Below are 27,386 nucleotides of genomic sequence, written 5' to 3'. Positions count from 1 at the left end.
AAGGCACATAGATTGAAAATCTGAATCTTATTTGGACTATTTAGCATGTTCAAGAACAGCCTTAGTGATAGAATGTGTGAATTTCAGGAAATCCATAAGCCTCATTAGGAAAGCCATAAAACCATAAATCCCTTAAAGTGGCCAACTGGTTCTCAAGCCTTATCAACTGGTCACTCCCAGGACTGAAGGAGACTGTGGAGCCAACCTGTCTCTTTTAGTGCCCTAGATAGCTCGCCTGCCCTGTCTGAGAAAATAACCTTGTGAGGGAGACTTTTAATCACCCAGGGACATCAGACCCTGGCACCAAGTAAACTCCTGCAAATGTGTTCAGCAGAATTCCTATATAAACCACAACCCCCTTCATTAGATGCAGATGCTTTCCTCCTGAAGAAAAGCTTCTGCCCTTTGTTGTGATACCCTAATAAAGGACATAGTATTTGCCTGTTGCAGGTCTGGCTCTTGTTCTTATTTCTAAAATCTAAACTCTATCATTTTCTGCTCTCCTAAATCTAACACTGAGTAACTTAGTAAACACTCTCAAAATAAAAATTAGAAAGGGTTAGGGAAATAGCTCAATAATAGAGTACTTGTCTAGGATGCATGAGACTTGGGGTCAATCCCTAGTCCAGCAAATAAAATAAACCTCAGTTGAATTAATTTGCTTGTGTCTCCAACATCTGTGTACCTGAGACCTTAGCTGTATCTGGACTCAATAGTAGGTGGTTTTCTCCCTCAGGACATGAGTCTTCTTTTCTCCTGGTGCTTTCAGCTGCCCCTACCCGCCAGGACTCCTCCCTGCCCAAGGTTCAGAAATTGAATCCAGGACTAGCAAGATGGCTTGATGGGTAAAAGCGCTTGCTGCACAAACCTAAGAACCCAAGTTTAATCCCCCTGAAAAAAGCAAAGGTGCACATCCATAATCCTAGTACTCCTACAGCAAAATGGAAGGCAGAGTTAAGGGAGCTCATAGACTAGGGAGCCTGGGGTATGCAGAGAAGCAAACCAAGAAGTTCCTGCCTCCACAAGGTGGAGGACAGAAGTGACTCTGACTGCCGTGACAAAACTTTCCCTCTGACTGCCGAGACATACGCCCACAATCTCATGCATATATCACAAACACATGAAAATAAGATAAAATTTTGAAAGAAAAGATAATTTTGAGAAGCTCAATCAATTATAAATTTCTGACTACTGACAGTACAATGGTGTGTGTAGCAAATTTGATCCCTCAGAAGTCCTCAAAAAACTCCATCATTTGAGCCAATTTCTTTCTTGTGTAGTCTCATAGACTATAGTCCATAGTCTGTGGGAAGACATATACTTCCACAGTAAGCTCTATCACTTCTTATCAGCATGATCTTGCCTTCTCTGGGCAGTTCCTGGGGAACCAGCCATAGCTACCAATATCTGAGAAGGCAAATATTCTCAAAAGGAGGAGGAGAAAGAAACAAAATGTCTAAATTGTTCAAGAATTCCTGCTCTGAGCTCTGTGGATTTCCTCAGTACACAAGAGAATGGAATGCACTGGCTTGCCAGTCAGTCCTGAAGGCTCTTAGTTAAAAATGGGAAAGTGAATGATTACAGGTATTGGAGATGGATCAGTCTCAGACAATGCCCCCCAATCTTTAAAATTTAAGAGGTCTGTCTTCTTAGCTGAAGGATGTAAATTAGTAAACTGCTGTGGGAAGGCACTGCTGTCAAGTGAACCAAGATTCATGGTTAGGTGCCAGAAGCCAGTGCCAACTGGACTTTAGTACTGGGAGATCTGGACTACAGGAAAGTGGCCGTGACTGTCAAAAAAATCTGCCTAGGAATTAACATTTGCTTTGGGTTCTAAAATGCACAGATTAGCACTGTGTGGTACTGATTAGACACTGTAAAAACATGATCTATTAGAAGCATTCTTTCAGATCATCCATTCATTTGGAGCCATACCTTGGTGTCAAACAGAAATTTCTCAACTTGGCTGCTATTCTTGTATTCTTCTAGGTTCACATCAATGGTTTCATACATTTTTTTTTCTTCCTCTGTAATAGGAGCCATTTGGTCATAGATTTCAGGAATCAAGATGTGAACCGATGAGTCCACCAGGCTGCCTACCAAAGAAACATAGAGAGCAGAGCTGTGTAGAAATCACAACTGTGCTGATGCTATGGCCCTGGAACCAGGACTGGCAATGGCTCTCCTGTGTGGTGGCAGACCTCATGACAGTCTCTAGGTCCCTGGCCAGAACCACTGACAACTCCTTTACCTAAGAGATTATGGTCCCAAGAAGGATCTGGTCACAAGGCAGACAGCCTCAGTCAGACTGCTCCAATGACCACCTTATCAAGTGCAGAGCTGACACACATGGGTCTGTAATAGGTTAAATTTTCAGCTATACCTTTTGTATCATAAACAAGCCTCACGTTTCCATTTTTTTCTGGTCCTGAGTTAAGAAATAATGGGTATTAGGGATGGAGAGGTGACTCAGTGGTCAGTTCTCAGCACCCACATAGAAACTAAAACTGTCCTTAACTCGAGTTCCAGGGGATCCAATGCCCTCTTGTGGTCTCTACAGGCATTGCTTGCATGGGTACACTGACATACATGTTGGTAAAACATTCATACACATAAAATAAAAATAAAAAATTAAATAATGGGTGTTAATTCTTAAATATTGAATATATGTGTAATTATGTTTGTATGTTGTGTGCTTATGTAAATACATACAGATATATATTTATATATATACAAATACATTAGAAAGTGAAAATTCCCATTATCTTTTCTCAACTTTCTCCTACACCACACACACACACACACACACACACACACACACACACACAAGTGCCTATCAAAGACAAATGATGCCAGGAGTGGTGGTGCACACCTTTAATCCCAGAACTTGGGAGGCAGAGGCAGGCAAATCTCTGTTAGTTCAAGACTAGCCTGGTCTCTAGTCTACAAAGTGAATTCCAGGCCAGCTCGGGCTACAGGGAGACTTTGTTGAGAGAGAGAGAGAGAGAGAGAGAGAGAGAGAAGAAAAAAGGAAGGAAGGGGAGAGAGAGGAGGAAAGAAGGAGAGAGAGAGAAATGAAGGAAAGGAAGGAAGAAAGAAAAAGAAATTGCAGAGTAAAATGACTACAAAGGGGAAGGTTGGATATTTATCTGAGAGCACAAATATTCTTCTCCATCCCCTGCCATCCCAACCTACAAAGTTTTTTTTTTTGTTTTTTGTTTTTGTTTTTGTTTTTTTGTTTTTTGGTGCCGGGATTAAAGGCTACCACACTAGCTGCCCAACCTATGACATTTTTAAGCCTACTTGAAACAGGGAATTTTTTTTTTGCTCTCATATTGTCCTCCCAGCAGAGGGAGCTTTGCACATGGGCTTTGCACACTTGGTGTTCAATGAGCATTTGTTGCTTTTATTAATCACAGTAGTCACCAGGATCATGCTGACTAGGACTCTGCAGGACACAGGCTTCGATAAGAATAGGCTGGCTCTATATTTCCAGCTTCCTGATGAACTTGTTACTTGTCAGTCAGCAGGGGAGGACATAGGACAGCCAGCTCCCCAAAGACATTGTGGTCTGCAGTGGCCTTGAGTCAGGATATCAGGTTCAACCTACTGTTAAGGTTTCTTCACCACAGCCCAGCCCAGAATGCCAGCAAAACTCCTGTTAGCCTCATCAACATTAACAATCTACCTGTTCCTATGACTGTGTATAAAACTCAGAGGACAGATGGAGGACACAATCCAGAAATTACTTTATAATGAACTATTTGGCTTGCACCAAAAACATATGGAACTCTGTGTTTTCATTCTATTTATGATCCTGCTATGGCTTTTCCTTAGCAGAGTAATACACATTTGTGAAGTTAAGTGAAACTCTATGCCTGCTGAAAGCCATATAATCTAAAACAATGTACATAGCCATCATGCCTGAGGGAAAACTTGAAATGCATTGTTCAAAATTTGGTGATGTGAAGCTGGGCGTAGTGGTTTACGCCTATAATCCCAGAAACTGAGCGGCTAAGACAGGAAGCTTGCCATGAGTTCCAGGCTAGCCTAGCGTACAGTGTGAGACCCTGTCTCTACCAAATGAAAATAAATAAATAATAAATAAATAAATAATAAAATATATAAATATAAAATATTTGATGATTCAGTTATCAGAGAAAAAGAAATTCCTCTGTTAAATTACAAGGTCAGCCATTCTTATCCCAGATGTTAGGTTGCATATTATCTGAATTCTTTAAAGGAAAACAGCTTGTATATCCTGTCTGAAATTGTCAAGCATAAGAGATACTACCCAAGAGTTATATTAATATTTAAGAAAATCTATAGTCATAGAATACATAGATAATAGGTAGGTAGACAGATGATTGATAGATAATCAAAATGTAGATTGATTTCACTGTTTAATTTGGGTGCAATGAAGAGGGAAGCTCTTCAACTATAGATGTTGATAAAGACCCAGAGGAGACCCTCCAATAGCTTCACCATGTGGGCTGATCATGTTCTTGTCTGTTACTACCAAGGCCAAGAGGATAAGACTTCTGGTAATTTATCTGCCCTAAAGGGGAAGAAGGTAAAATATACATAAAGAACACAGTGCTGGAGGGGTCAAATTGAGGTAGTATGTACTTTGTGAATTTCTTTAAAAAACACACTAAGCATGGCTATAAACTTGTGATCACAGTTCCCACCAGAACTGTGGAAGGGGCTGCTGCAAGTGGGGTGTCTCAAGTTTAAGTTTCCTTAGCTTCCTGGGGCTTCCACCTAGGCAGCCTTGATGCTGAGAAGGGCTACAAGGTAGGTCAAACCTGGGCAAATTGTGCACCTGAAAAAAAACCTCTTCTTACACAGGCCAATCAACCTTCAGGAGGTCAGGAGCAGAGGATTGGTGACGTGCAATCAGCAAATACATTGGCATGTCTGTACCATAGCAACCTTGGAAAATGATGCCAAGTAGTGCCTACATGTTTGGCATCATCTCTGGAGTCCTTGATAAGAGCTGCTCTCTCTGACTGGAGCAGACCATTAGTCATCTCTGGGCACTCCATATTCTAGCCCCTGTGGTAAATATTCCACATGCACATCTTACAAAATCCTCAAAATAACACTTACTAGGCAAGCATGTAATAATGCCAACTTGTGATTGAGAAAACCAAAAACTAGACAATTTAAGTAACTTGCCCAATGTTATCCAGCTGGTCTGTGGTAGAGCAGGAGTACAGCTGGTCACTCTCATCAGGAACCCACATGCTCTGATGCATGGTCCCTGTGTGCCAAGGGCTTGGCTGCCATAGGGCTCTATGTATGGAGTGACACAAGAGGCTGCTAGGAGAGTGGCATCATGACATTACTTAGCTCCTTCTGTTTTGGTTGTCACTTATCTGCAGTCAAAAAGTCCTCCCAGATCTTCCGAAGTGGAACCTGTGGTTCAACTGGCTTGGAAATCTCATCCCTCCCACCCCATGGTCCTGGAGACAGAGTCAGGGATGGGTCTCTACATTCTTGCCTTTGTATATGGCCAGATGTGTGTCAATAGCTAATAAAAAAGAAGTTTTAGGGGCTAGAGAGATGACGTAGTCAGTAAAGTGCTTGCCATGAAAGCATGAGGACCTGAGTTTGATCTCCAGAACCCATGTAAAAAAACAATGGGGATGCAGAGACAAGAGGATCCCTGAGGCTTGCTGGCCAGGCAACCTAACCTACCCAGCAAGCTCCAGGTCCCATTCAGAGACCTTATCTCAAAAACAAAAGAAAAAGAAAGTGAACATCACCCAAGGAATGATATCTCAGGTTGATGTCTGACCTACACAAGCATGTGCATGTACATATACCTGCACACACGTGCACATGCACCTACATCAACACACATATATATGTACAAGCACAAAATAATTTTAAAAAATAAATATAACCTAAAATAAAGAATAAATAAATAAGAGTTTTAGTCCATGAAAAGAAATAATGTAGGATTAATTATATGCCTAGAGAACATTCAAGCAAGAGGTTAAAAGACTAATATGGTTTTTGTTTACAACCATTTTCAGAGCCAATTCAGGAACCAGGGGAAAGGCCACAGAGGCCAAACAGAACTGGTGCTCACAAAGGGAAGTGGAATAAGATATTACCAAGAAGAGCAACCAAATCAGCCACTGGTTCATTGAGGATGCCACCAAAGGTCCCTGAATGGAAATCTTGATCTCTGCATTTCACCTGTAAAGGAGACAAAGGAGAAGAGACTTACCTGCGGCCATGGTTCCTTCAGTAGCAGCTTTTCACCTGGATGCCCAGTAGTGACCCTCAGGATTCAGGTGAGTGACCTCCAGACCTGACCTCATGTTTCTCAGCCATATGACTTGGAGGCTCTGCCCTTCTCTGTATGCATTTTCCACCGATTCATGACCCTTGAAACTGACTTGGTTCCCCAACCTAACATTAAACTATCTAAGATGACCAGGTCCGCCTTGTCAAATTATTGGTGTTCATACAGCTGATTTGCTTTTGGCTTCACCAGTGCTGTAGATCACCTCTCTGGAGAAATTCTCCCTTCTGTTCTGGGAAACTCTTTTCAGTTGTAGGACAATTAATTCTCTTGATGCCTTCTCTAATAACTTTTTTCTCTTTCTCTTTGTGTGTGTGTGTGTGTAATGGATGGATGGTATATGGGTGTGTGTGTGCACTTGTGTGTGTGTGTGCACCTTTCACACACACAAAGAGGCCAAAGAAGGATGCCCGGTGCGTCTATGTACTCCACCATATTCCCTTGAGGTAGGGTCTCTGATTAAACTCAAAGCTCACCATTTTGCTGAGGCTGGCTAGCCAGCATTCTCACTAGGTCTGCCTGACTCAGCTGCTAACACTGTAGTGACAGATACCTGAAGCCATGTTCAGCTTTTACATGGGCATTTGAATTGGGGTGTTTGAATTCTGGTCTTAATGCTTGCATGAGTGCTCTTACCCACTGAGCCATCTCCCAAGTCCTCCTCTGGTGATTCTTTTCTTTTTGCGTTTTCTGTAACTTTCTCCATGACTTCCTTTGAATCTTGGGGTACTCACACAATATTTACTGCCACCTACCCTTAAGTTCTCATCCATGTAGGTCTGACCTTTTGTCTAAACCAAGAGCTTAAAACTTTAGTTGCTTAGAGTATGCCACTTGAACGTGTTTCCAGTTTCTGAAATTCAGCAGATCTGAACCAAATTCAGTGTCTTCTACAAGGACTTCCTTTGAGTTTCGACAGCATACCCCATCAGCTACCACTTAGGTTAAATACTGTCTCCAGGTCCTTCCCTCCTATCATTCCTGCCTACCAGGTCTTTGCCTACTTCCATTCACCTTGAGTGGAAGGTGAGTCATCTTCAGTGTGAGTCCTTCATTTTATTAGGCAATAGTACTGACTGAAGCACATTGGGGTTGTCAGTCTCACATCTGAAATCCTAAGCCACCTGTCCTGCTTCTCCATCACAACTTCTCTCTTGTCACTTTACCACCTGTTCTTGGTCCTTATTAAGACTTTCAGGTCCACCAGGCATGGTGGCATATGCCTTTAAGCCCAGCACTCGGGAGGTAGAGGCAGGCAGATCTCTGTGAGTTCAAGGCCAGCGTGGTCTACATAGTGAGTTCCAGGTCAGCTGGGGCTACAGGGAGACCCTGTCTCAAAAAAAAAAAAAAAAAAAAAAAAAAAAAAAGACTTTCAGTTCCTTGGCCTTTCCAGGATTCCTGAAATCTTTTCTTTTTTTATACCGCCCCCCCCCCATTTGATGCTGCTGCGGCTCCTCCACCTTTCTGTGGGCCCCATCTCGATGCACTTTTCAGTACTTTCTCCATCATACCTAGTGGGAATGGCTACAGCTGAAGTCAGCCTACTTTTGTGGTTTTTCTCGGGCCCATCTACTCAAATGATGCTATAGCCTTAAAACTACCTGATACTGTTTGCTCTAGTGGGGCCCTTTACCCACAGCCACTCCCATAGCCATTGCTCTTCTGCAGGCAAACTTTCTTCCTATTCAGCAGAAAAATAAAGGGGCCAATAGCAAAATATGATGTTCTGTCAATTTTTATCTGTCTGTCTACCTGACACTGTTGCAGAAGAGATTAAAAGAGATCCTTAGTGCAAGATCTCATCTCTGCCCACCTCCTCGGTGCCTTAGTTCTCATAAATAACCCCTCCTCCAGATCTCCTGCTACTCCCTTTTCCACTGCCTCTGGAATGTTGCCTGGGCTTCTGTGCTCCCTCTAACCATGACCACCTCTCTTTCCCACAACCAAGTTCATTGACAGAGGCTTCTACCAGACATTCCAGCTTCTGGTATCCTGTTTTCTCTTAATTCCCACATCATCTCTTTAAGCAGAGTCTCATTGCATAAACTCCCTGGAAGCAGAGGCAGTTGTATGTAGTCCTATATCCCTGGGATTTGCATCATTGTGTCTAACAAAGAGAACACATTGTTTTTCTTTTTCTTTTACTTTCTCTTTCCTCCTCTCCCCCACCTCTTTCTTCCTGCTAGTGCTGGGGTGGAACCTGGGACCTCATGCACACTAGTCAACCAAGCATTCCTTCACCAAGCTATATCCCCAACACATTGCTTTTCAATTATAAAAATGTATGATGTTTCTATCTGGTTTATAACATTTGAATCTTTAAGTGTCTATGTTTGGACATGTTCATACAACTAGTAAATCTACACCTTGCTATGTGAGAAAAAAAACTAGAGTCAACTAATACCCAGGTGGGATTTTTTGGTTCTAAATTGTATGTGTTATTACAGTTGCCTGTATTACTGAAAATGAGTTAAAAGGTAGAATAGTCATGGTGGGAAGGTGGGTTGCACTAAATTTTGAGGTGGGAAACCAAGGCTCAAGGTTAAGACATCTGTATGAGGCTGTGCATTCCAAAAGCCTCTGATGGCTATCAGCCTTATCTTTCCTCTTGACCACGGCACTAGAGTCTCCTACCACTGAGGCCCTCAGGCACAAGCAGGGTAGTGGTACAGCATGACACAGTAGCTGTCTTGGTGCACTATTATTCCTGCCTCCAGATTCCATACCCATAGTTCTACCTCTAGAACTCTTCTAGAAAAAAATACACACAAGAATATCCATGCTAAGTTTTCAGGAGTTCATGAACCATACCCACTGGACCCAAGACCTCTGTGGTCACCCAGACTGTGTCCCAGGTGAGAGCTTCCTGGCTTCCTCTTCAAGGCTCCCAATAATTCCTCTGTCCTGTCCACAGCTTCAACCTCCCTCCATGTGTGGGGCCCACCAGAACCTCCACCAGGAAGTAGCTGTTCCCTCGTGTTCCATAGGTGAGTGCGGGCTTCCTCTGGCTGATCCATAGATTATCTGAAATCACAATGTAGTCCACACTGGAGAAGAAGCGGTCCCTTTCTCTTTTGATAAGTTCCTCTAGAGCAACAGAACCCGCCTCTTCCATCCCTTCCAGAATGAATTTGATGTTCACAGGAAGATCCTGAATTAACAACAGAACAGATTATTCAACATGCTCAAGCAAGGTTTTCTTTATATACTTGTATTTAACACAGCTACATTCAATGTATGAATTGTTTACATTCCCAGCAGCTCCATTTATAGAGGTAGAGGAGAAGTCAAGGTAAATCCAGCAGTTAGAATCCATGTGGCCCTTCAATTCAATAATTGGACAAATTTTGGGACAGAACCCCTACAGGCTCAGCAGCATCCACACCAATCTTGACTGTAATTCCTAAAAGGAATTGTCTGTGTACATGTGTGTGGTATATGTGTGTATATGGGTATGTGTACAGATCCGTGTGTGAGTACATGTATTTGGAAGCCAGAGGTCCATCGGTGTCTTCCTCAGTCATCCTCCACCTTACGTTTTGAGACAAAGTCTCTCCCTGAAACTAGAGCTCACCATTTTGGCCAGCCTGGCTGGCCAGAGAATTCCAGACCTCTTCCTGTCTGTGTTCCTCTAGCTAGGTGTGCATACCTGGCATTTTGCAAGGGTGCTGGGGATCTGAACATGGATTCTTATGCTTACATGGCAAGCACTTTACCAAATGAAACATTTCCCTAGTCTGTCTAAAAAGAATTTTTGAAGAAAGGTTACTCAATTACAAATTGTTCTTCTGTTCCCATAAGTCTAAATGTGATAACTGAGAACTTTTTTCCTTTGAAACATTGTTAAGCCTCAGGATAATTTTTCTTTCAACTGTGATTTCAATCTGCTTGAGTTGCTCAAAGGCTTTGATCTTGAAGAAAAATGGAACTTAAAGCTTTCTCCATGTAATGCTGGGCATGTGACACCACCTTTAAAACTTTTTATAATGTGCCTCTTTTCCCATACAGTTTTGATCCTTTTTGTTTGTATAATTTGTAACCTCCTCTCTTTGAGGGCCACAGTAAGAGATCAGAATTTTTCTCCTAGAGCACAGAGCTGACTTCTGAGGACACTAACAGCAATCACATGCTGATAAATGACAGAGCATAGCTGGGGTAGTCCCACCTAAGAAGTGGGGTTGGGTTACCACTGAGCAGGGTAGATGGAAATGCAGAATGAGAAGAGGGTTATGCCTTGGAAAGTAAGTGACCTTCAGTCATTCATTCAGATAAGGGCATTTGGGCATAAAGATTTACTGTAAGATACCAATTACATGTCTGTATTCTATGAAGGGGAGCTGAAGTTCTGAGTCGTAATACTCAGAAGTTATTTGTCAGCATTTGATGAGCACACAATCACTGAGATAAAGCTAGAAAGCTAACAAATTTTCCAGCAAATCACATTTAATAAGATGTAAACCAAACCAATCGCTGCTAAGTGTTGGAGGATTGCTGGACCAGCGGCCATGTCTGTATTTGGTCTCTTCTCAAGGGACCTGGGATAAGCTGGGATAAGCTGTTTCACCTCGAAGTGGTTCATTTCTCTGAGATGAAACAAGGGTATTAATGGATGCTCTGCTTCTTAGTTTAAGTGCTTTGAAGCAAAAATGAAGTGAGGAAAGGAGGAGGGAAGAAGAAATAAAAATTCATGGTGGGCTGGGGTCACCAGAACCCCTCTGTGGGTATTTTGTATTTTTTAAGACAGTGTCTCATTATGTAGTCCAGGCTAGCCTGGAAGTCACAAGCCCATGTTTCAGCCTCCCAAGGACCCAGATTCCAGGTGTGAACCACCATGCCTGGCTTGCAAATCTTTCTTCATTTAATCTTCCCCACAAGCCTGAGGGGTAGAAATGCTCATTTGTAGTTCACAGGCCACTGAAAATGAGGTTCAGGGAGATTAAAAAGATGTGTCCAAGGGAACCAAGTATTTTTTATGGTTTGTCTGTGAGTGTATAACTTGCAGAACTAAACTTAAAAAGTAAAGCAGATTGTGACCTTTATATAGGAATTTCCTTATTAAGTATTGGTTACCTACCACACTTTCGAAGGAAGGGAGGGAGGGAGGGAGGGTGGGAAGAAAAAAAGGGGAGAGAGAACAGGATGGTAAAGAAAAAAGAAAAGGAAACTCAACTGAATGGAAGTAAAAGGAACTGGAAGGGGAGAGGGAGCTGAGGAGGAGGAGGAGAAAGGGGTAAGGGGAAAGAAGAGAGGGAAGGGGAGGGGAGGGAAAGAGGGAAGAGGGAGGGAAGAAAGGGGAAAGGGAAGAAGGGGACAAAGAGAAAGAAATAAGAGAGGGAAAGAAAGCATGGAGGGAGGGAGAGGTGAAAGAATGTGGGAAAGGGCCCAGGCCATGTCAACGTTCAGGGCCTATTTAGCTAAGCAAGTTCTGTGTATACGACAGCTATGAGCTGGGCGTGGTGGCACACACCTTTAATCCCAGCACTCGGGAGGCAGAGGCAGGCAGATCTCTGTGAGTTCTAGGCCAGCCTGATCTACATAGTGAGTTCCAGGACAGCTGGGGCTACAGGGAGACCCTGTCTCAAAAAGACAAAAAAATGAAATAAAATTAAAAAAAAGACAGCTATGTAAGGCTCAGCAGGACCCAGGCAGAAATGCCTCCTAATATACTGAGCTTGTTTTTCTCAGTAAAATAAAGAATTTGAGTCCAAGGGTAACTTCCCTTCTCATCTGCTTTTGTCCCAGTTGAAAAAAAAAAAAAGAACTCCTCAGAGAGAAGCCCCTGGCATCTGATGAAATACTCTTGTATGATTGGTTGGTCAGCATTATGGAGAGACACCATCCAAGGACTAAGCCTGGCGCCTGGGCAGGGTGGGTTTTTCTTTGTGGTCTTGTATTCATCACCCTCCCCCCAAGCACAGATGAGATACACATGCATGACTGGACTCAAGCTTCCTCTGCTTGGAGGGAGTGCTGTGCCCCAGAACCTTTTGCTTGGGTCAGGTAGGGAAGATGGGTAGGGGCATTCCTCTGTGAATGGATCCATTACACCCCATTTCCTCCATGAATATCTAGTGTGCTTATGCACAGATACAAGACAAGGAGAAGGCAGGAAGGCTGAGTATTTTCAGTTGTTAGCTCCATAACTGTCACAGATGAAGAGCAAAGACTTGGCAGGGTCAGGTCTAATTCCCTTCAGGTTCCACCTCCCACAAAGACAGCACAAATGTATAATGATCATACCACACTGAGCGATGCTCCTTCTGAATACTGGTGTGACTGCAGACTCCTGCTCTAGACTACAATTTGAGGAATGTGCAGTCATTGATAAGTTGAATGTGAACATTAGAGAAACTGGTCAGAAGAGTCTTATAGTGCTCTTTGGAATGCCAAAGCCACCTCAGTATTCTAGAAAACCCTGTGTTGCTTTGCCTCCTAGAGAGGGAGGCATGAATTCCCAAGGTCAGGTGCCTGGCTCCTTGCCCTTTACCACAGGACCTCTCTCTGTAAAGCCCAGCTAACAGTGGGCAGAGCCTTAAGATGTAAGGTGTAGTGACCCACTTTGTGCTGGTTAATTTTTTGTCAACCTGACCCAAGCTAGAGTCACCTGGAAAAAAGGAACCTCAGTTGAGGAATTTTCTCCATTAGAATTGCCAATGACCATGTCTGTGAGGCATTTTTTAAATTGCTGATTGATATGAGAGGGCACAACCTACCATGGGCCATACCATCCCTGAGCAGATGGACCTGGGCTATACAAGAAAAGTAGCTAAATACCGGGCTTGGTGACATATGCCTTTAACCCCAGTACTCAGGAGGCAGAGGCAGGTGGCACTTGGAAGGAAGGAAGGAAGGAAGGAAGGAAGGAAGGGAGGGAGGGAGGGAGGGAGAAAAAAATGAAATAAAATAAGAGTAAAATAGAAAGAAAGAAATAAAGAAAGAAAGGAAGAAAGAAAGAAGCAAAGAAACAAAGAAACAAAGAAAAAAAGAAAGAAAAGTAGCCAAGCAAGTCAGAAGGGCAAGCCAGGGAGCAGCATTCCTCCATGGTCTATGCTTCAGCTCCTGTCTCCAGGCTCTTTCCTTTAGTTCCTGCCTTGGCTTCCATTTAAGATGTACTGTGGTGTGGAGGTGTAGACACATATACATTTTCCTCCCCAGGTTGGATTTGGTCAGTGTTTTATCACAGGAGCAACAATAACAACAAAGCAAACTAGGCAGATCTCTGTGAGTTCAAGGCCAATCTGGTCTACATAGTGAGTTCCAGGACATCTGGGGCTATATAATATGGGCTATAGCAGGGAGACCCTGTCTCAAAAAGACCAAAAAAATAAAAAATAAAAAGCAACAACAACAAAAAAACTCATGCAACAGATTCAGTCTTCCTTTGGGAGTCTATCAGAAGATGAATGACTGGAAATAAAACCATCATTGTCAGAACAAAGTAGAAGACAAAGATCCATCTGGATCCACCTATAATGGATGGATTAACCTCTGATGGTAGGAAAGAGTGGACCACCTCCTCAAAGCTCCTCCCCAACTTTGCTTCTATGACCCTATATGGAAAATGATCAACATCAGGGAAAAAGCCCAGTGGCCTCCAGATAGAGGCTCAGGTAACAGACAGGGATTTCTACCTAGATTTGCAAAGTAGCTAATATGTTTTCAAATATGTGTGTGTTTCTGTTAACCCAACTACGCTTTGTGATAACAAAGCCAATAGACAGTTATTGGCTCATCATTGTTTTTGTTATATTCTGATTTGTGTGTGTGTGTGTGTGTGTGTGTGTGTGTGTGTGTGTGTGTGTGTGGTGTGTTGTGCTGGGGCAGGGGGCGGGGTGGGGATTTCACTCAACTATGCATGATCATGTGGAGATCAGAGATCAACATTAGATCTCTTCCTCTGTCACTCTCCATTTTATGTTTTGAAACAGGATCTCTCACTGAACCTGGAGGCACTGTTTGGCCAAGTCTGGCTGATCAGAAAGCTCCCAGGGTTTGCCTGTCTCCACTGTTCTCCCAGCTCTGGAGATACAGGCATGTGCTGCCTTACCCAGCTTTTATGTGGGTGCTGGGGATCCAAATGCAGATATTCATGTTTGCATGACAAGCACTTTACCCACTGAACTATCTCTCCAGCACAGTGCTCTGTTATTTTGTTTGTTTTTAACATTTATTTATTGATTTAATGATTCAGTTGGGGCAGTGGGAGATAGATGGATAGGTGTACATAGGTGATGGTGCACAGGTGGAGAACAAAGGAAATCTTGCAGGCATTGGTTTTCTCCAGGGACTCAGGTCCACCCTTGGCAGCAAGTACCTACTGAGCCATCGTGTTAGCCCCATGTTCTGTTTTAGATGTGGCTCACACTATAGGCTGGAATCTGCACTCGTTCCTCAGCTGGGCTGCTCCAAGTAAGTTCCCTGACCTTGCCAAGCTTTACTGTTTTCTCTAAATGATTGTGACCAAAATATACACCCCCAAAGATTATTTGGGAAAATACATGTCCCAGTGCAATGTGCTCGAGGCATGTTTTTACTCTGTTTACCTCATGGTGATCACCCTTTCTCCTAAGCACAGATGGTCACCTACTTGCTCCAAAGCTCTGAAGGTGCTCACAGCATTAATCCAAGCCAAGACAGGGCCTTTGTTGTCTGTTGCTCCCCGTCCATACAGTTTTCCTTTAAAAATGAGAGAAGAAACTTTCAAAATGGTACAGGCACATCTGCCAAGCTGAATTAGTTACATGAACACAAGATCCCAGATAAAAGTCACACCTCTGTTAGAGTTCTGTAAGTTCAAATGACTGAACTTTGTGATTTGCAGACCACAGTCAAATTATCACAGGGTATTTTAGTCCCTTTAGAGTCCTTTCATTGCCCAGCCCTGTGTCTGACCTAACATCATCCTATCAAAACCTCACAATGTATTCGGAACAGACCCAGGCTTCCACAAATACAGACACTAAGAATGTCATCAGATAGCATCTGAAACCTACAGCAGACCTACGTGTGGTCTCCACCAACATATTTGGTAAATGCTTTGATTTATGACTTCCTTTGTTCTTTACCTAATAACGATCCCATGTAACCACTTCCACAATGGAACATGATATTTGGGGTAACTTGAGTCTGTTTCTGGTCACTTGTATTTGGCTCCAGAATAAACTATTTCTTATTCTCTTTTAGGAGAAAGCTGTATTTTGTGTCAGTAGTTAAAAAGCGTTATTTTATGTTATACTTTTAATGATAATTTCTAATAGTCCAGGCACAAATCTAGCTCTAAATGGTACATTTTTAAAATCCTAGCAATTGGGAGGTGGAGGCAAGAGGATCAATTCAAGGCCAACCTTGGCTTATATAGCAAGTTCAAGGCCAAGCTGGGACACATGAACCCCTGTCTCAAAAACAAAACAACAACAAACAAAAAAGGAATGCAGGGTATAACTTCATATATACAAATGAATGTTCAACATCTAGTCATCTAAAATAGCACATATTTAAAATACACATATTCCACTGGTCTTTGCAGTACTTACTTGTTTTATCCAAGTTCACTGATAGCACCTGACGGTTTTTTACTGAATAGCACATAGCATAGTTTCTCACTTTGAGATTTTTTTCAATTGGAAGAATGAAATTGCTATTAGCCTTTCTTTCTTTCTTTCTTTCTTTCTTTCTTTCTCTCTTTCATTCATTCTTTCTTTCTTTCTTTTCTTTCTTTACAAAATACAAATTATATCTGATATTGTAAAAAAAAAAAAAAAGGCAATGTGTAATTTAGATAAGTGTTCTTTTCCTCAGCCAAGAATTCCCATCCAGGGTCACAAAGATACAAGGCTCATAGTTTGCACGAATGGAAGAAAATCAATCTCATTGAACTGATAGACATGAAAACAACATTTCTATTCATCTCCTCCTCTCCTTCACACCTCCCCTGTGTGTGTGTGTCTGTGTCTGTGTGTGTCTGTGTGTGTGTATGTATGTAAATCCAGGGCCTAGTCCATGTTAGGCAAGCACTTTACTGCTGAGCTACATCCCCGCCATCTTTTTTCACATTTTATTTTGAGACAGGGTTTCCCTCAGATGCCCAGGCTGGCCTCAAACACACTTTTGTGGCCCAGGCTGGGCTTGAACTTGTGATCCTTCACTGCAGCCTCCTGAGTAGCTGAGATTACAGGCCTGTGCCACCAAGCCTAGCTCTATTCATTTATTCTTAATGATAGCTACAGACTTGGGGCAGTGTCCAATTCTGTGTGCAAGCCTCCCAACTGCAGACAAGAACCATCCCCATGAATCTGGTGTCACTGACCATCTACCTCCGTCAGTGTATAGGGGTCTGTGAACCACCCATCATCCTTCTGAGCTGGCTGTACGTCGAGGTGTCCGTAGAAACACACAGTGGGCTTGTTTGGATCATTTCCTAGCTCAGCCAGTATGATGGGAGGTAGGGGAAGACTTTGACCATCAGGCATCTGCAGGAGAGTGAATCACATTATTTAAAAGCAACAACTCTGTTGTTATTCTACAACGTTCAGTTCTACTCTACCCTTAGGTCCCTGTAACTCCTACAACATTTTTCTGAGTATCACTTTCTCTAAAACGCTTACCTTGATACACTTTTAATAAATACATGAAGCATAATTAAAATTCTGCTTATCAACACCTATCAGATATACATTGCCAGATGGTTTTTAGTTCATTGGACATATTTTAAAAAAGAACCCAGATCTCAACTGGCTTACAGTTGCTGGGCCAAACCTTGGAAAACTTGGATGAAGTTCTCGGTGCAAAAGCAGTAGACATTGGACGCTTTGATGTAGATCTGCCATTCATGACAGAGTGGCAGTTCTAAACAGTGGTTCTGAGGAAAGAATGCGCTCTCCATATGGGTCTTTTGAGAAAGAAGGCTATGTGTATAAGGAAAGGCAATGGGGAAAAGCGAGAATGCAGGAGGGACAGGTCTTTCCCTAACAAGCTGGCCCTCATTCATGACTTCCACTGCTTCTTAGCCTGCCCTGAGTCCTGCTGTGACCAGACAGTAACACAGTCTCCTTTGGGACTAGGGGGTTGCTTTGTTCTTATGGGAACTCTGGACTCTGTGGGGCTTGGGGTGAGGATCAGAGTAAATCCTCTTGCTACCACCAAAGGAAGGCATGTCTAATGCCCCAGAAGTAGAGGGTCCTGAGCTGGAGGGAAACCCACCAGTACCTGTTGAAAACCCAAGTCCACAAAATCCACCCCAGCTCCCAGGTGTTGGAGTTTGTCTGCAGCCAAGACCATCATCCTGGAGAGTTTCTGTCTGAGATGAGGCATGGGTTGCACAGAATCGCTCTCGATGGCCACCCACTCCGTCAGTGTCTGTGAGTAAAGACAATGAGAAGGTTAACATGGCAGAGCAGGGAAACCCATGTCTACTTGTTTATGTACGTGTGGGGGTGTGATAGGACACAAGTCTCCAAATGCTCTTTAGATGATAAAATCATGCAAACTAGTTTAACAATACAGTGACGCTCAAAAGTAACAGATGGGAGTGCAGCGATAGTTCAGTTGGTAAAGCTCCCTTTGCAGGTAAAAGCTCACTTTGAAGACTTGAGTTCAATCCTTCAGAGCCCACATTTAAAAAAAAAAGCTAGGCATTATGGTGCATGCATGTAATCCTAGAACAAGTGAAGTGGAGACAGGTGGATCCCTGGGCTCAATGGCTACACAGCCTAGCCCACTTGAAGTGCTCCAGGCCAAAGAGAAACTCAAAGAAAACAAGGTGGACAGCACCACAGGAAAAGTATTCAAGGACAGCACCAAATAACAATACCCATACACCCATGCACATGTGCATCTGTACACACATGAACATATACATACATAACTACAGAGAGAGAGAGAGAGAGAGAGAGAGAGAGAGAGAGAGAGGGAGAGAGACTAGGAAAGTAACTAAAAACTTGTAGACCAGAGGCAGAGCAGGTTTGAAGAGTGCGTTCAGCCCCTCCCTGCACCTTGAAATCCTGTGTGGTCATCAGCCTTAAGTTACGGAACCTGATTCCTCCTGTGTGCCCTTTTTTTTTTTTTTTTTTTTTTTTTTGGCTTTTTGAGACAGGGTCTCCCTGTAGCCCCAGCTGCCCTGGAATTCACTATCTCACTATGTAGACCAAGCTGGCCTTGAACTCACAGAGATCCACCTGCCTCTGCCTCCCGAGTGCTGGAATTAAAGGCATGCGCCACCATGCCTGGGCTTCCTTTGGGTCTTAACCTCTCCTAGCCTCAAGTTTCTGGCTGTAAAGAAGTGTTCCCTAAATCCAATGGCACAGTAGACACTGATGGCCACTGCATTAGAGGACTTGAGTAGTAAACACTGAGGACATGCCATTGTGGAGTGATTTGTAATCATCACTCATGTTCCAGTGTTAGAACCTAAATTGCTTATGCTGGAACTTTGAAAAAAATGGTACTATGTAAACTGGCTGACCTAGCAGTCATGGCAGTCCTTCTACCTCTGCCTCCGAGGTGTTGAGATCACAGGTATACACCACTATTCTTGGCAGAGCATCATTGTTTTTAATGAAAAAAAAAAAAAGACATATATTTTGGATGGCTAATCTTGACTCTACCTCTTATTTTGGTTTGATTTTTCTCTGGGTGACAGTATTTTGATTTTTATTATAAGGAAATTGACTTAGGGAATATTGGGTTTACATTTTCTACCCAGAGTTTGTACAGTAGGTGTTCCTAAGCCCCTCCTAACACCAAGTGTATGTAGGATGCTTGAGGAGGCCAGGATGAGGGAATGCTTTGACTAAAAGTTTCAGTCATCCCTCAGCATCCAGGAGATATTATATCTCAAATGACCTTGAAATCCCACTTGGGTTCCAGAAATCTAAGAGGCCTTTATATTAGGTCAACACTGCAGCAGGAGGAAGAATTACATGAAGTTCACACTTAAGAACTACAGAGTCTGAACTGGAAAGATGGCTCAGCGGTTAAGAGCGCTGACTGCTCTTACAGAGGACCCAGGTTCTATTCCCAGCACCCACATGGTGGCTAACAACTGTCTTTAACTCCAGTTCCAGGGTAATCTGATGCCCTCTTCTGACCTCCGAGGCATTGCACAACATGGGTGCACTCACATAAAATAAAAATTAAAAAAAATAAAAGAACTTCGGAGTCAGATTTGTGCCTTCAGCATGAAACACAAAGGCTTCATCTCTGTTTGCTTGACAATTGGCTGATTGATCCAACTATGTACCAGACGGTGTTAAGGGTGTAGCGTACAAAGCCAGGCAGGTGTTAGGAATGAAGCAGACAGAGGGTCACAAATAAAAGAAAACACTGTTGGCATTGACTTTGCAAGCTTTCCAGCTCCTGGCTCCATCTAGATCTCTATGGGAACCAGGGGCATCATGGTAGACTAGAATAAATGTGAGCCCAACAGAGGTACTGTGAACACTAGACATAACTAGATCAAACACACCAGTAATGTCTTTCTAGAAGCAGTGGCTAAAGAATCTCTGCCACAGAATACTGATTATTTCACCTCAGTGAGGAATCACAGTCATTTTAAGTAGAATCAAATTGTCAGGCGTGAAAATCCACATCTCCCAGGAAACTGATGTCACCAGATTCTAGAAGAAGCAACTGGAGAACCACAGGTGGTCCCTCTTACCTGCACAAACTCATCCTGGTGGAGATCAATGTATTGGAAGAGCTTCTCCAGTAGCCCAGAGGGTGGAGGGGATGAGGAGAACATTCCCCCCTCCAGCAGTAACAGCAGCACCAGGAGAGATGAGGTCTGTCATTGACAAGGACAACTAAAGTAAGTGCCAGGGTTGGACTTCCAACTTTTTCAAATGTTTCAGTAAAGTCCGTTTGTTATCCAATTCTGCTGCTTCAAGTCAGTTGGACTAAAGTAACCGAAGATGGTAGAACCAGAAGTGCATATTTAAATTAATGGCTTCTAATGAGACGTCAGAGGCAGAACTATTCCTACACACCCAGAGGAGGCATACATGCCAGTGGTACCCAGAGTAGTTAATGAGCCTGCCTTTAAGCCATGGAACTCTGGTTGTTCCTATGATAGTCTGTCCCCCGGGTCTACTCCCTGTGAAGGGAGCTAATGCTCTGCACTCTAGGTTTGAGGGATGTTGCTTGAGAGAGGAAGTACAAGATGCATGGAAAACCTCTGTATGTGATTAACCACCACGTAATGGCTAAATCCCATGCAGAGCTGTGGGGTTTCTTCCCTAGCACCTGTAATTAGAGTGCCTTCAAAAGAAAAATGAGTGAATTCCACTGTTATAAATGACACTGACGGCAGTCACCACCTGGGAGCACTCTGCTTCTGGTCCGTGTCTCTGCCATTCTCTCACTCTGTTCTCTGATAGGTTCCTTCCCTTCCTTCCTTGGTCTCTAAGAGACACCTGTATACAAACCACTGAACCACTCTTTTTCTGTCTCCTTCTTCCTTAGTCGCTTCTTTTCTCTGTCACAGCAGGCTCTTCCAGTCACCCCGGGGATGACTTTACCAAGATGTCCTTCTATACCTCCTTTGTCCTAACATAACCATGTCAAAATGAACAGGACTTCACTGGGGTGTTGGGACCCCTAGAGATGTGTGGAGAGGGGACTTTTGGCTGCAAATGCTCCAGGAGTCAAGTAGGAGCCAAGTGCATCTGGAGGAGGAACTTCCACAGCTACAGCCCTTGACCTCCACCTGAGAGAGAGGAGGGGTGAAGGGGAAGAGAGGGAAAGGGATTTTTCCCTGGGTGACCAGCTCAGCTGGACTCTAGTTTGGGCGCCAAACTCGTGTTCCTTGTTGAAGAAATAGATTCATGATTTATTTGTATTTTTTTTTTTTTTGTCTATGTACTGATTGGTTTTTTTCAACTTGACACAAACCTAGACATAGTTGGGAAGAAGGACTCTCTTCCCAACTGAGGAATAATCACCATCAAGTTGGCTTGTGGGTCATTTTCTTAATTGCTAATTGATGTAATTAGCAATTACTGTGGGCAGTGCCATCCTTAGGCAGGTGGGCCTGGGCTGTATAAGCAAGGCACCTGAATGTGAGTGCAGCAGTAAGCCAGTAAACAGTGACTCTCCATGGTTCCTGCTTGACTTTCTGCCCTGACTTCTCTCAGTGATGGATTGTGACTTGGCAATTGTAAGATGAAATAAACACTTTCCTTCCCAAATTGCTTTTGGTCAGTGTTTTATCACAATAACAGAGAAGCAAACTAGATCAACATGTAGTTTTAATTAATTAATCACAGTGTCTCATTGTGTAAACCAGGCTGGCCTTGAACTCAGAGATTCACCTGCTTCTGCCTCCTGAGTGCTAGGATTAAAGGCATGTCCCACCACAACCAGCTCAAAAGAGATTTTTTATTGTTTGTTTGGTTTTGTTATTTTTTGTTGTTGTTGCTTTGGTTTGGCTTGGGTTTTGTTTGTTGTTGTTTTGTTTTGTTGGTTTTTTTGAGACAAAGTCTCAGTTCCAGCTGACCTGGAACTTACTACAGAGACCAGGCTGGCCTTGATCTCAGAGATCTGTCTGCCTTTGTCTCCCAAGTGCTGGGATTAAGGGTGTGTGACCACACCCAGCTCAAAAGAGATTTAAAATTTTTTTTATTTATTATTTATATTTTATGTGTATGCGTGTATTGCCTGCATGTAGGTAAGTGCACCTGTGTCGTGCAATGCCCTCAAAAGACAGAAGAGGCTGTCAGATCCCCTGGGATTGGAGTTACAGACAGTTGTTAGTGTCCATGTGGGTGCTGGGATTCGAACCTGGGTCTTCCACAAGAACAACCAGTGTTCTTAACCGCTGAGCCATCTCTTTAACCCTCAAAAGAGATTTTTAACACAAGAGCTACATTATTATTTTTTGACCCTGAAACCCATCTTTTATCATTTGTAAATGAATTATTTTATATTATAAAATTATGGCTTATTTTTTTTCAACACAAAGAATCAAATCCAGGGTGCTTTGGATGCTACTCAACCACTCAACCACTGAACTTTACCTTCAGAAAAACAGTTTTTTCTTTTCTTTTTTTAAAAAAATTTTATTCATATTTTATGTCTATGAATGTTTTGCCTACATGTATGTAAACACACCCATGTTGTGCAATGCCAATTGCATTGAAAAATAATTTTTCTATATGAAACTGTGTATTTTAATAAAACTGTAAACCTAAAAATTTACAGCCAATTTTGAAAGAGATGCATCCTACCTCAGGAAAACGTTATTGAATATGTCAATTGTGTTGTAATGATATGCTTCTTCTAAGTATGTTGTTATTAAATAAATCATTTTTAAAAATTAAAAAAAATTTTTTTATTCATATTTTATGTCTATGAATGTTTTGCCTACATGTATGTAAACACACCCATGTTGTGCAATGCCCATGGAGCCGGAAGAGTGCATTGGATCCCCTAGAACTGTAGTTACAGATGGTTGTTAGCCACCATATGAGTGCCAGGAACTGAACCTAGGTCTTCTTCAAGAGCAGCCAGTATGCTGAACTGCTGAGCCATCTGTCCAGCCCCTGGTTTTTTCTTTCCTTTTTTTTTAATCTGTGATTTCTTCTTAGGTACCTACCGTCTGGTAGGTGGCAGTGAGGAGGGAGAGTGTGGAGGGACTTAGGCCAGTGAAGTTTTGGAACCACCCCTAGCGCTCTGGAGGACACAGATGCCAGTGGTACTCAGAGCTCAGTAGACCACAGAGACTACCCATCTCAAAACATACCAGTTCGTCCTGCAAACGATGATCACCTGAAGGTGACCCTTCAACACATTACCTATACCAGTAAGAGCCTATTCAGAAATGAGGTCTCCATCATCAAAGCTATACTCCTGGCAAGTTTCCAGGAAACCCATCTACAGCACTACCTCAACTAAGTCAGCCCCAACTAAAGGCAGAGGTAGAGAACCAGATGGGGCAGAAATCACTGGCCAAGAAGAGAAGGACTTCCTGGTTTAGAACTTAATCGTCTTTTGATCAAACCAACTCTTCTTTTAGAATATTTGCATATTTGTAATGGATTTTTTTCTGACACACACTATAATCCTAGTATTTAGGAGGCTGAGGAAGGATTGCTTCAGCTACATAGTAAGTCTGAGGCTAGCCTGAACTGCTTAGTGAGAAACTATCTCAAGAAAAAAAAAGGCCATTAAATAAATAAATAAACTAAAGAAAGAGGATATGAAGTTGGGAGGGGGATGTGGAGCAGGATTGGGAAGAGTTGGATGGGGAATTGGGGTATGACTATGCATTGTATACATTTAGGAAATTCTCAAAGAATAAATTAAAAATAAAAACAAAAAAATTAAATAAGAATTTTAGGATCAGTACAAAACTGAATGAAAAAGTACAGAGATTTGCCCATTTTCACCCTGCCCCACACAAGCAGCCTTCCTCACTGTCAATGTCCTCCACACAGGGTGCATCTATGACAGCTGATGAGCCATTTCTAAAGGACATGTGGCTTCCCTCTGGGCGCTCTGCATTCTTTGGGGCTGGACAAGTGTAATTTATCCATCATTTTCATACCACAGAGGGTATTTCCACCAGCATAAAACCCTCTGAGCTCTGCCTGTCCACCCCACCCTATCCCCCAAATCCCTGGTCTTTTCTCCATCTTCAAAGCTTTGCCTTTTCAGGTGGTTGGGATCATATGTCTGTGAACGTTCAGGCATGTTTCTCTCACTTCATAATGCATGTGGAATATTCATGCACGTGGAAGAATTGTCCATCTTTCCTTGTGTGACAGCTCATTTCTTTCTAATACCACATAATTGTCTGGATATAGATTTTGATGCCTTTCTGTAGAAAAAGTGCAGACCTTGGAGGCAATGTCCATGAGGTGCATCATGGGCAGTTAAGATGTAAGGTCTAAATGCCCAGTGCAGGGAAGATACAGATCTCTTTATATTCCCTCTTCCAAAGTTAACTCTGTGTGTGTGTGTGTGTGTGTGTGTGTGTGTGTGTGTGTGCGTGCTCAAGCATATGCATGTAGAGACCAGAGGTCAATGTTAGGTGTCTTCCTCAATTCATTCTCTCACCTTCAGTGAGAGACAAGGTCTCTTACTGAACCTGTAGCTCACTGATAGACTAGAAAGTCTGGCTAGAAAGCTCCAGGCACCTGCCTATGCTCTGTACAGAGCATGGTCCACAATAGCTGCGCTTTTGGTTTTGAATGAATGAGTTTATTAAGTATACAGCAATCAAGAGTAAAAGAATATGAGGCTAGAGAAATGGCTCAGCAGTTAAGAGCACTGGTTGCTCTTGTGGAAGACCTGGGTTTGGTTCCCAGCACCCACATGGCAGTTAACAACCATCTGTAACTCCAGTTTTAGGGGATCTGATGCCCTCTTCTGACCTCCATGGGCATTGCATGACATGGGTACACTTATATACATGCAGGCAATACACTCATACACATAAAATATTTTTTTAAAAAAGAGTAAAAGAATAAAATTGCAAGCAGCTGATAGATAGTAGAGCATCAGGTCAGACACACTATCCAGCAGAAACTGACTGGGGGAAGCCCTGGGAACCAAAAATATCAGCTGGAGCCTCTGATCAACAAGGAGGGTCTCAGTGAACATCTCCTATGTGAGACTTCCAATTAGCCATGCCCACTACAGACATTGTATATCATGGGATAAACAGTAGCTGAGTATCTAGCTTTGAAAAGGTGCTTGATTTACCTTCCAGCCTATTCCAAGACCCAATGTTTTGGTTTAACAATTCACTCTTCTTCTGTTCTCCAAGATGGTATTTTCACCCTTGAACTTATTTGCTGTTCTTTCCCTTCTCACAAGGCTGGATCCCCAGCCCATCCTTGGACAAGGGGTCCTGGAAGACACTTTAAGACAAACATCCGTGGGTCTGAAGTGTGGGGGCCAACCCTGCCTCTAGAGCCAGCTTCTCAGTGAGGTCAAATAGCATATGACAGTTTACTAATATAATGTATGGTACAGCCTGTCTGCCTCCCCAGGGCTGGGGTTATAGGTACACATGGCTATGACCAGGTTTTTACGTTGATGCTGAGGATCTGAACTCAGGTCTTTATACTTATATGACATACAGCTTATGACTGAATCATCTCCCTGGCCTTCTCAAGTTAACTTGTTCTAAAAGTAACATAATTATTCCTCCTTTGATTAAAAGAGAAAAACAAGCTCACCTGCCTTTACTTCCCTGGAATGCACAGCCTCTGGGTGGCCTGGTGCCAGCACCTTTCCTGGTCCCCAGGAGCCCTCTGGACCAGGTCCCGCCCTCATATCTCTTTGCTTCCTGGCTGCACAGCCTCCAGTGTCCTGTTACCAGCACCTTCCATGGGTAAGTCCAGTGCAAACCTTGACTCCCTCAGCCTCTTTTACCCTCCCAGCTCCCTCGCGAGTCTCTCCTCCTAGGCTGGGTACAGGTCCATTTCTTGTCTTGGCATCCCAGACACCCAGGCTAACCTCTCTGCCCAGAGCTGCCACTGCTTCCTGATCCTTTGCAATGGGACCAACCCAGTTCCTCCCTGCGGGCCCCCAAGAACCCTATAGGCCTGGTCCTGCCCTCACCTCCCTTTACTTCCCTGGGTGGCATAGCCACCAGCTTCCTGAGACCAGCATCTATCCTGGGCCCTTCTCCCAGGACAGCCCAGCTCCCAAAGCCTTGAGGGCAGCATCTTTCCTGGAGGGACCCAGACCTTAGGAGAAAGCCTGATATCATCTGAGACTCATCTCACTTGGGCCTCTGTGGGAACTCCTGAAGACAAAAACAATTAGGCCACTCCAATATAAAATCAAAAGTGAGAACCTGAAGCCTAGACCAATCAGCTTTTCATATACAACAAGTAAACCACAAAGGCACATAAAGTTTACAAAAAGAAGCAGATCTAAACTCAACAAAGGAAGGCTTGAGTCTCACACAAGAATCAGAAACTACAAAGGAAATTTGCATGTCAAAGTCACAAAGAAAAAAATAATAACATGGAAAACCAAAATAATATATCCCCACCAAGTATCAATAGTCCTCTATAGGAGTACAATGAGAACTCTCTAGAGATAACACAGGACATGGAACTCAAAAGAACAATTATAAACATGATAAAAGAATTCAGTGAATTTAAAGAACACACAAAGAAAGAAATCAAAGATTTGAAGGAAAATAGGGATGAACTTCTGAATGAATTCAGAAAAGAGTTAGAAATATTGAAGAATACTCAGGCTGAAATGAAAAAGGAAGCAAAATAGTAAGCCAATTAGAAAAGACAGGAGAAAGCCTCACCAATAGGATGAATGAAATGGAAAACAGAGTATCAAGACTGGAAGATAAAGTGGATGAATTAGACCACTCAAGCAAAGATTATGAAAATTTTTAAAAAATGCAAGAATGGAATATGTAAGAATTGTGTGATACCATAAAAAAACCAAACTTACGGATCATAGGAATACAAGAAGGAGAAGACTATCAATATAATGGAATATAAGAAGCAAATAGAACACCAAATAGACAGGACCAGAAAAGAAACTCTCCACGGCACATCATAGTAAAAACATTAAACATAGCTCAAAGAGAGAATACTGAAAGCTGCAAAAGAAAAACAAGTCACATATATAGGAAAAGCCATCAGAATTACAGCTGACTTTTCAGTGCAACCTATGAAAGCCTACAGAGCCTGGACCAAAGCTTTCCCAATTCTAAATGACCACAGATGCCAACCCAGATTACTTTACCCAGCCAAAATGTCTATTATATTCGAAGGGGAAAGAAAAATCTTCAATGCTGTAAATAGGCTGAAAGAATTCATGTCAACAAAGCCAGCTCTCCAGAGAGTTCTTGAAGCAATACAAAGAGCTGAAGAAAGGAACAACTACACAAGGGGTGACAGAAAGAAATTCAATGAAGGTATAACTGTGGAAACGCACAGCTATATCAAGAATGTGAACAGAAATAAAAACGACAGGATTCAATACACATCTTTCATTAGTAACTTTAAATATCAATGGACTGAACTCCGCAGTCAAAAGATACAGACTAGCTGAATGGATTAAGAAACAAACAAAACCTATCTCTTTTTTT

General features: G+C 42.7%; 1 protein-coding gene across 3 annotated transcripts in view; it reads right to left on the bottom strand.

Annotated features, from left to right (window-relative positions):
- Nucleotides 1-27,386, bottom strand: part of Cndp1 (carnosine dipeptidase 1) — a 96,959-nt gene that overhangs the window by 9,672 nt on the left and 59,901 nt on the right. For all 3 annotated transcript variants that reach the window (XM_029554830.1, XM_029554832.1, XM_029554831.1), the window contains exons 2-8: nucleotides 19,974-20,099; nucleotides 17,525-17,674; nucleotides 16,626-16,788; nucleotides 14,907-14,995; nucleotides 9,270-9,470; nucleotides 6,126-6,210; nucleotides 1,936-2,096 (exon numbers count right to left, since the gene is read on the bottom strand). In XM_029554830.1, the coding sequence (XP_029410690.1) occupies nucleotides 1,936-2,096; nucleotides 6,126-6,210; nucleotides 9,270-9,470; nucleotides 14,907-14,995; nucleotides 16,626-16,788; nucleotides 17,525-17,674; nucleotides 19,974-20,099 (975 nt within the window). The remainder of the gene's footprint in view (nucleotides 1-1,935; nucleotides 2,097-6,125; nucleotides 6,211-9,269; nucleotides 9,471-14,906; nucleotides 14,996-16,625; nucleotides 16,789-17,524; nucleotides 17,675-19,973; nucleotides 20,100-27,386) is intronic.

The sequence above is a fragment of the Nannospalax galili genome, unplaced genomic scaffold (genome assembly GCF_000622305.1).
Source record: "Nannospalax galili isolate Female #2095 unplaced genomic scaffold, S.galili_v1.0 scaffold243, whole genome shotgun sequence".
NCBI lineage: Eukaryota > Metazoa > Chordata > Mammalia > Rodentia > Spalacidae > Nannospalax > Nannospalax galili.
Note: the sequence above shows the minus strand (reverse complement) of the source record. Positions and strands in the feature narration are given on the sequence as shown.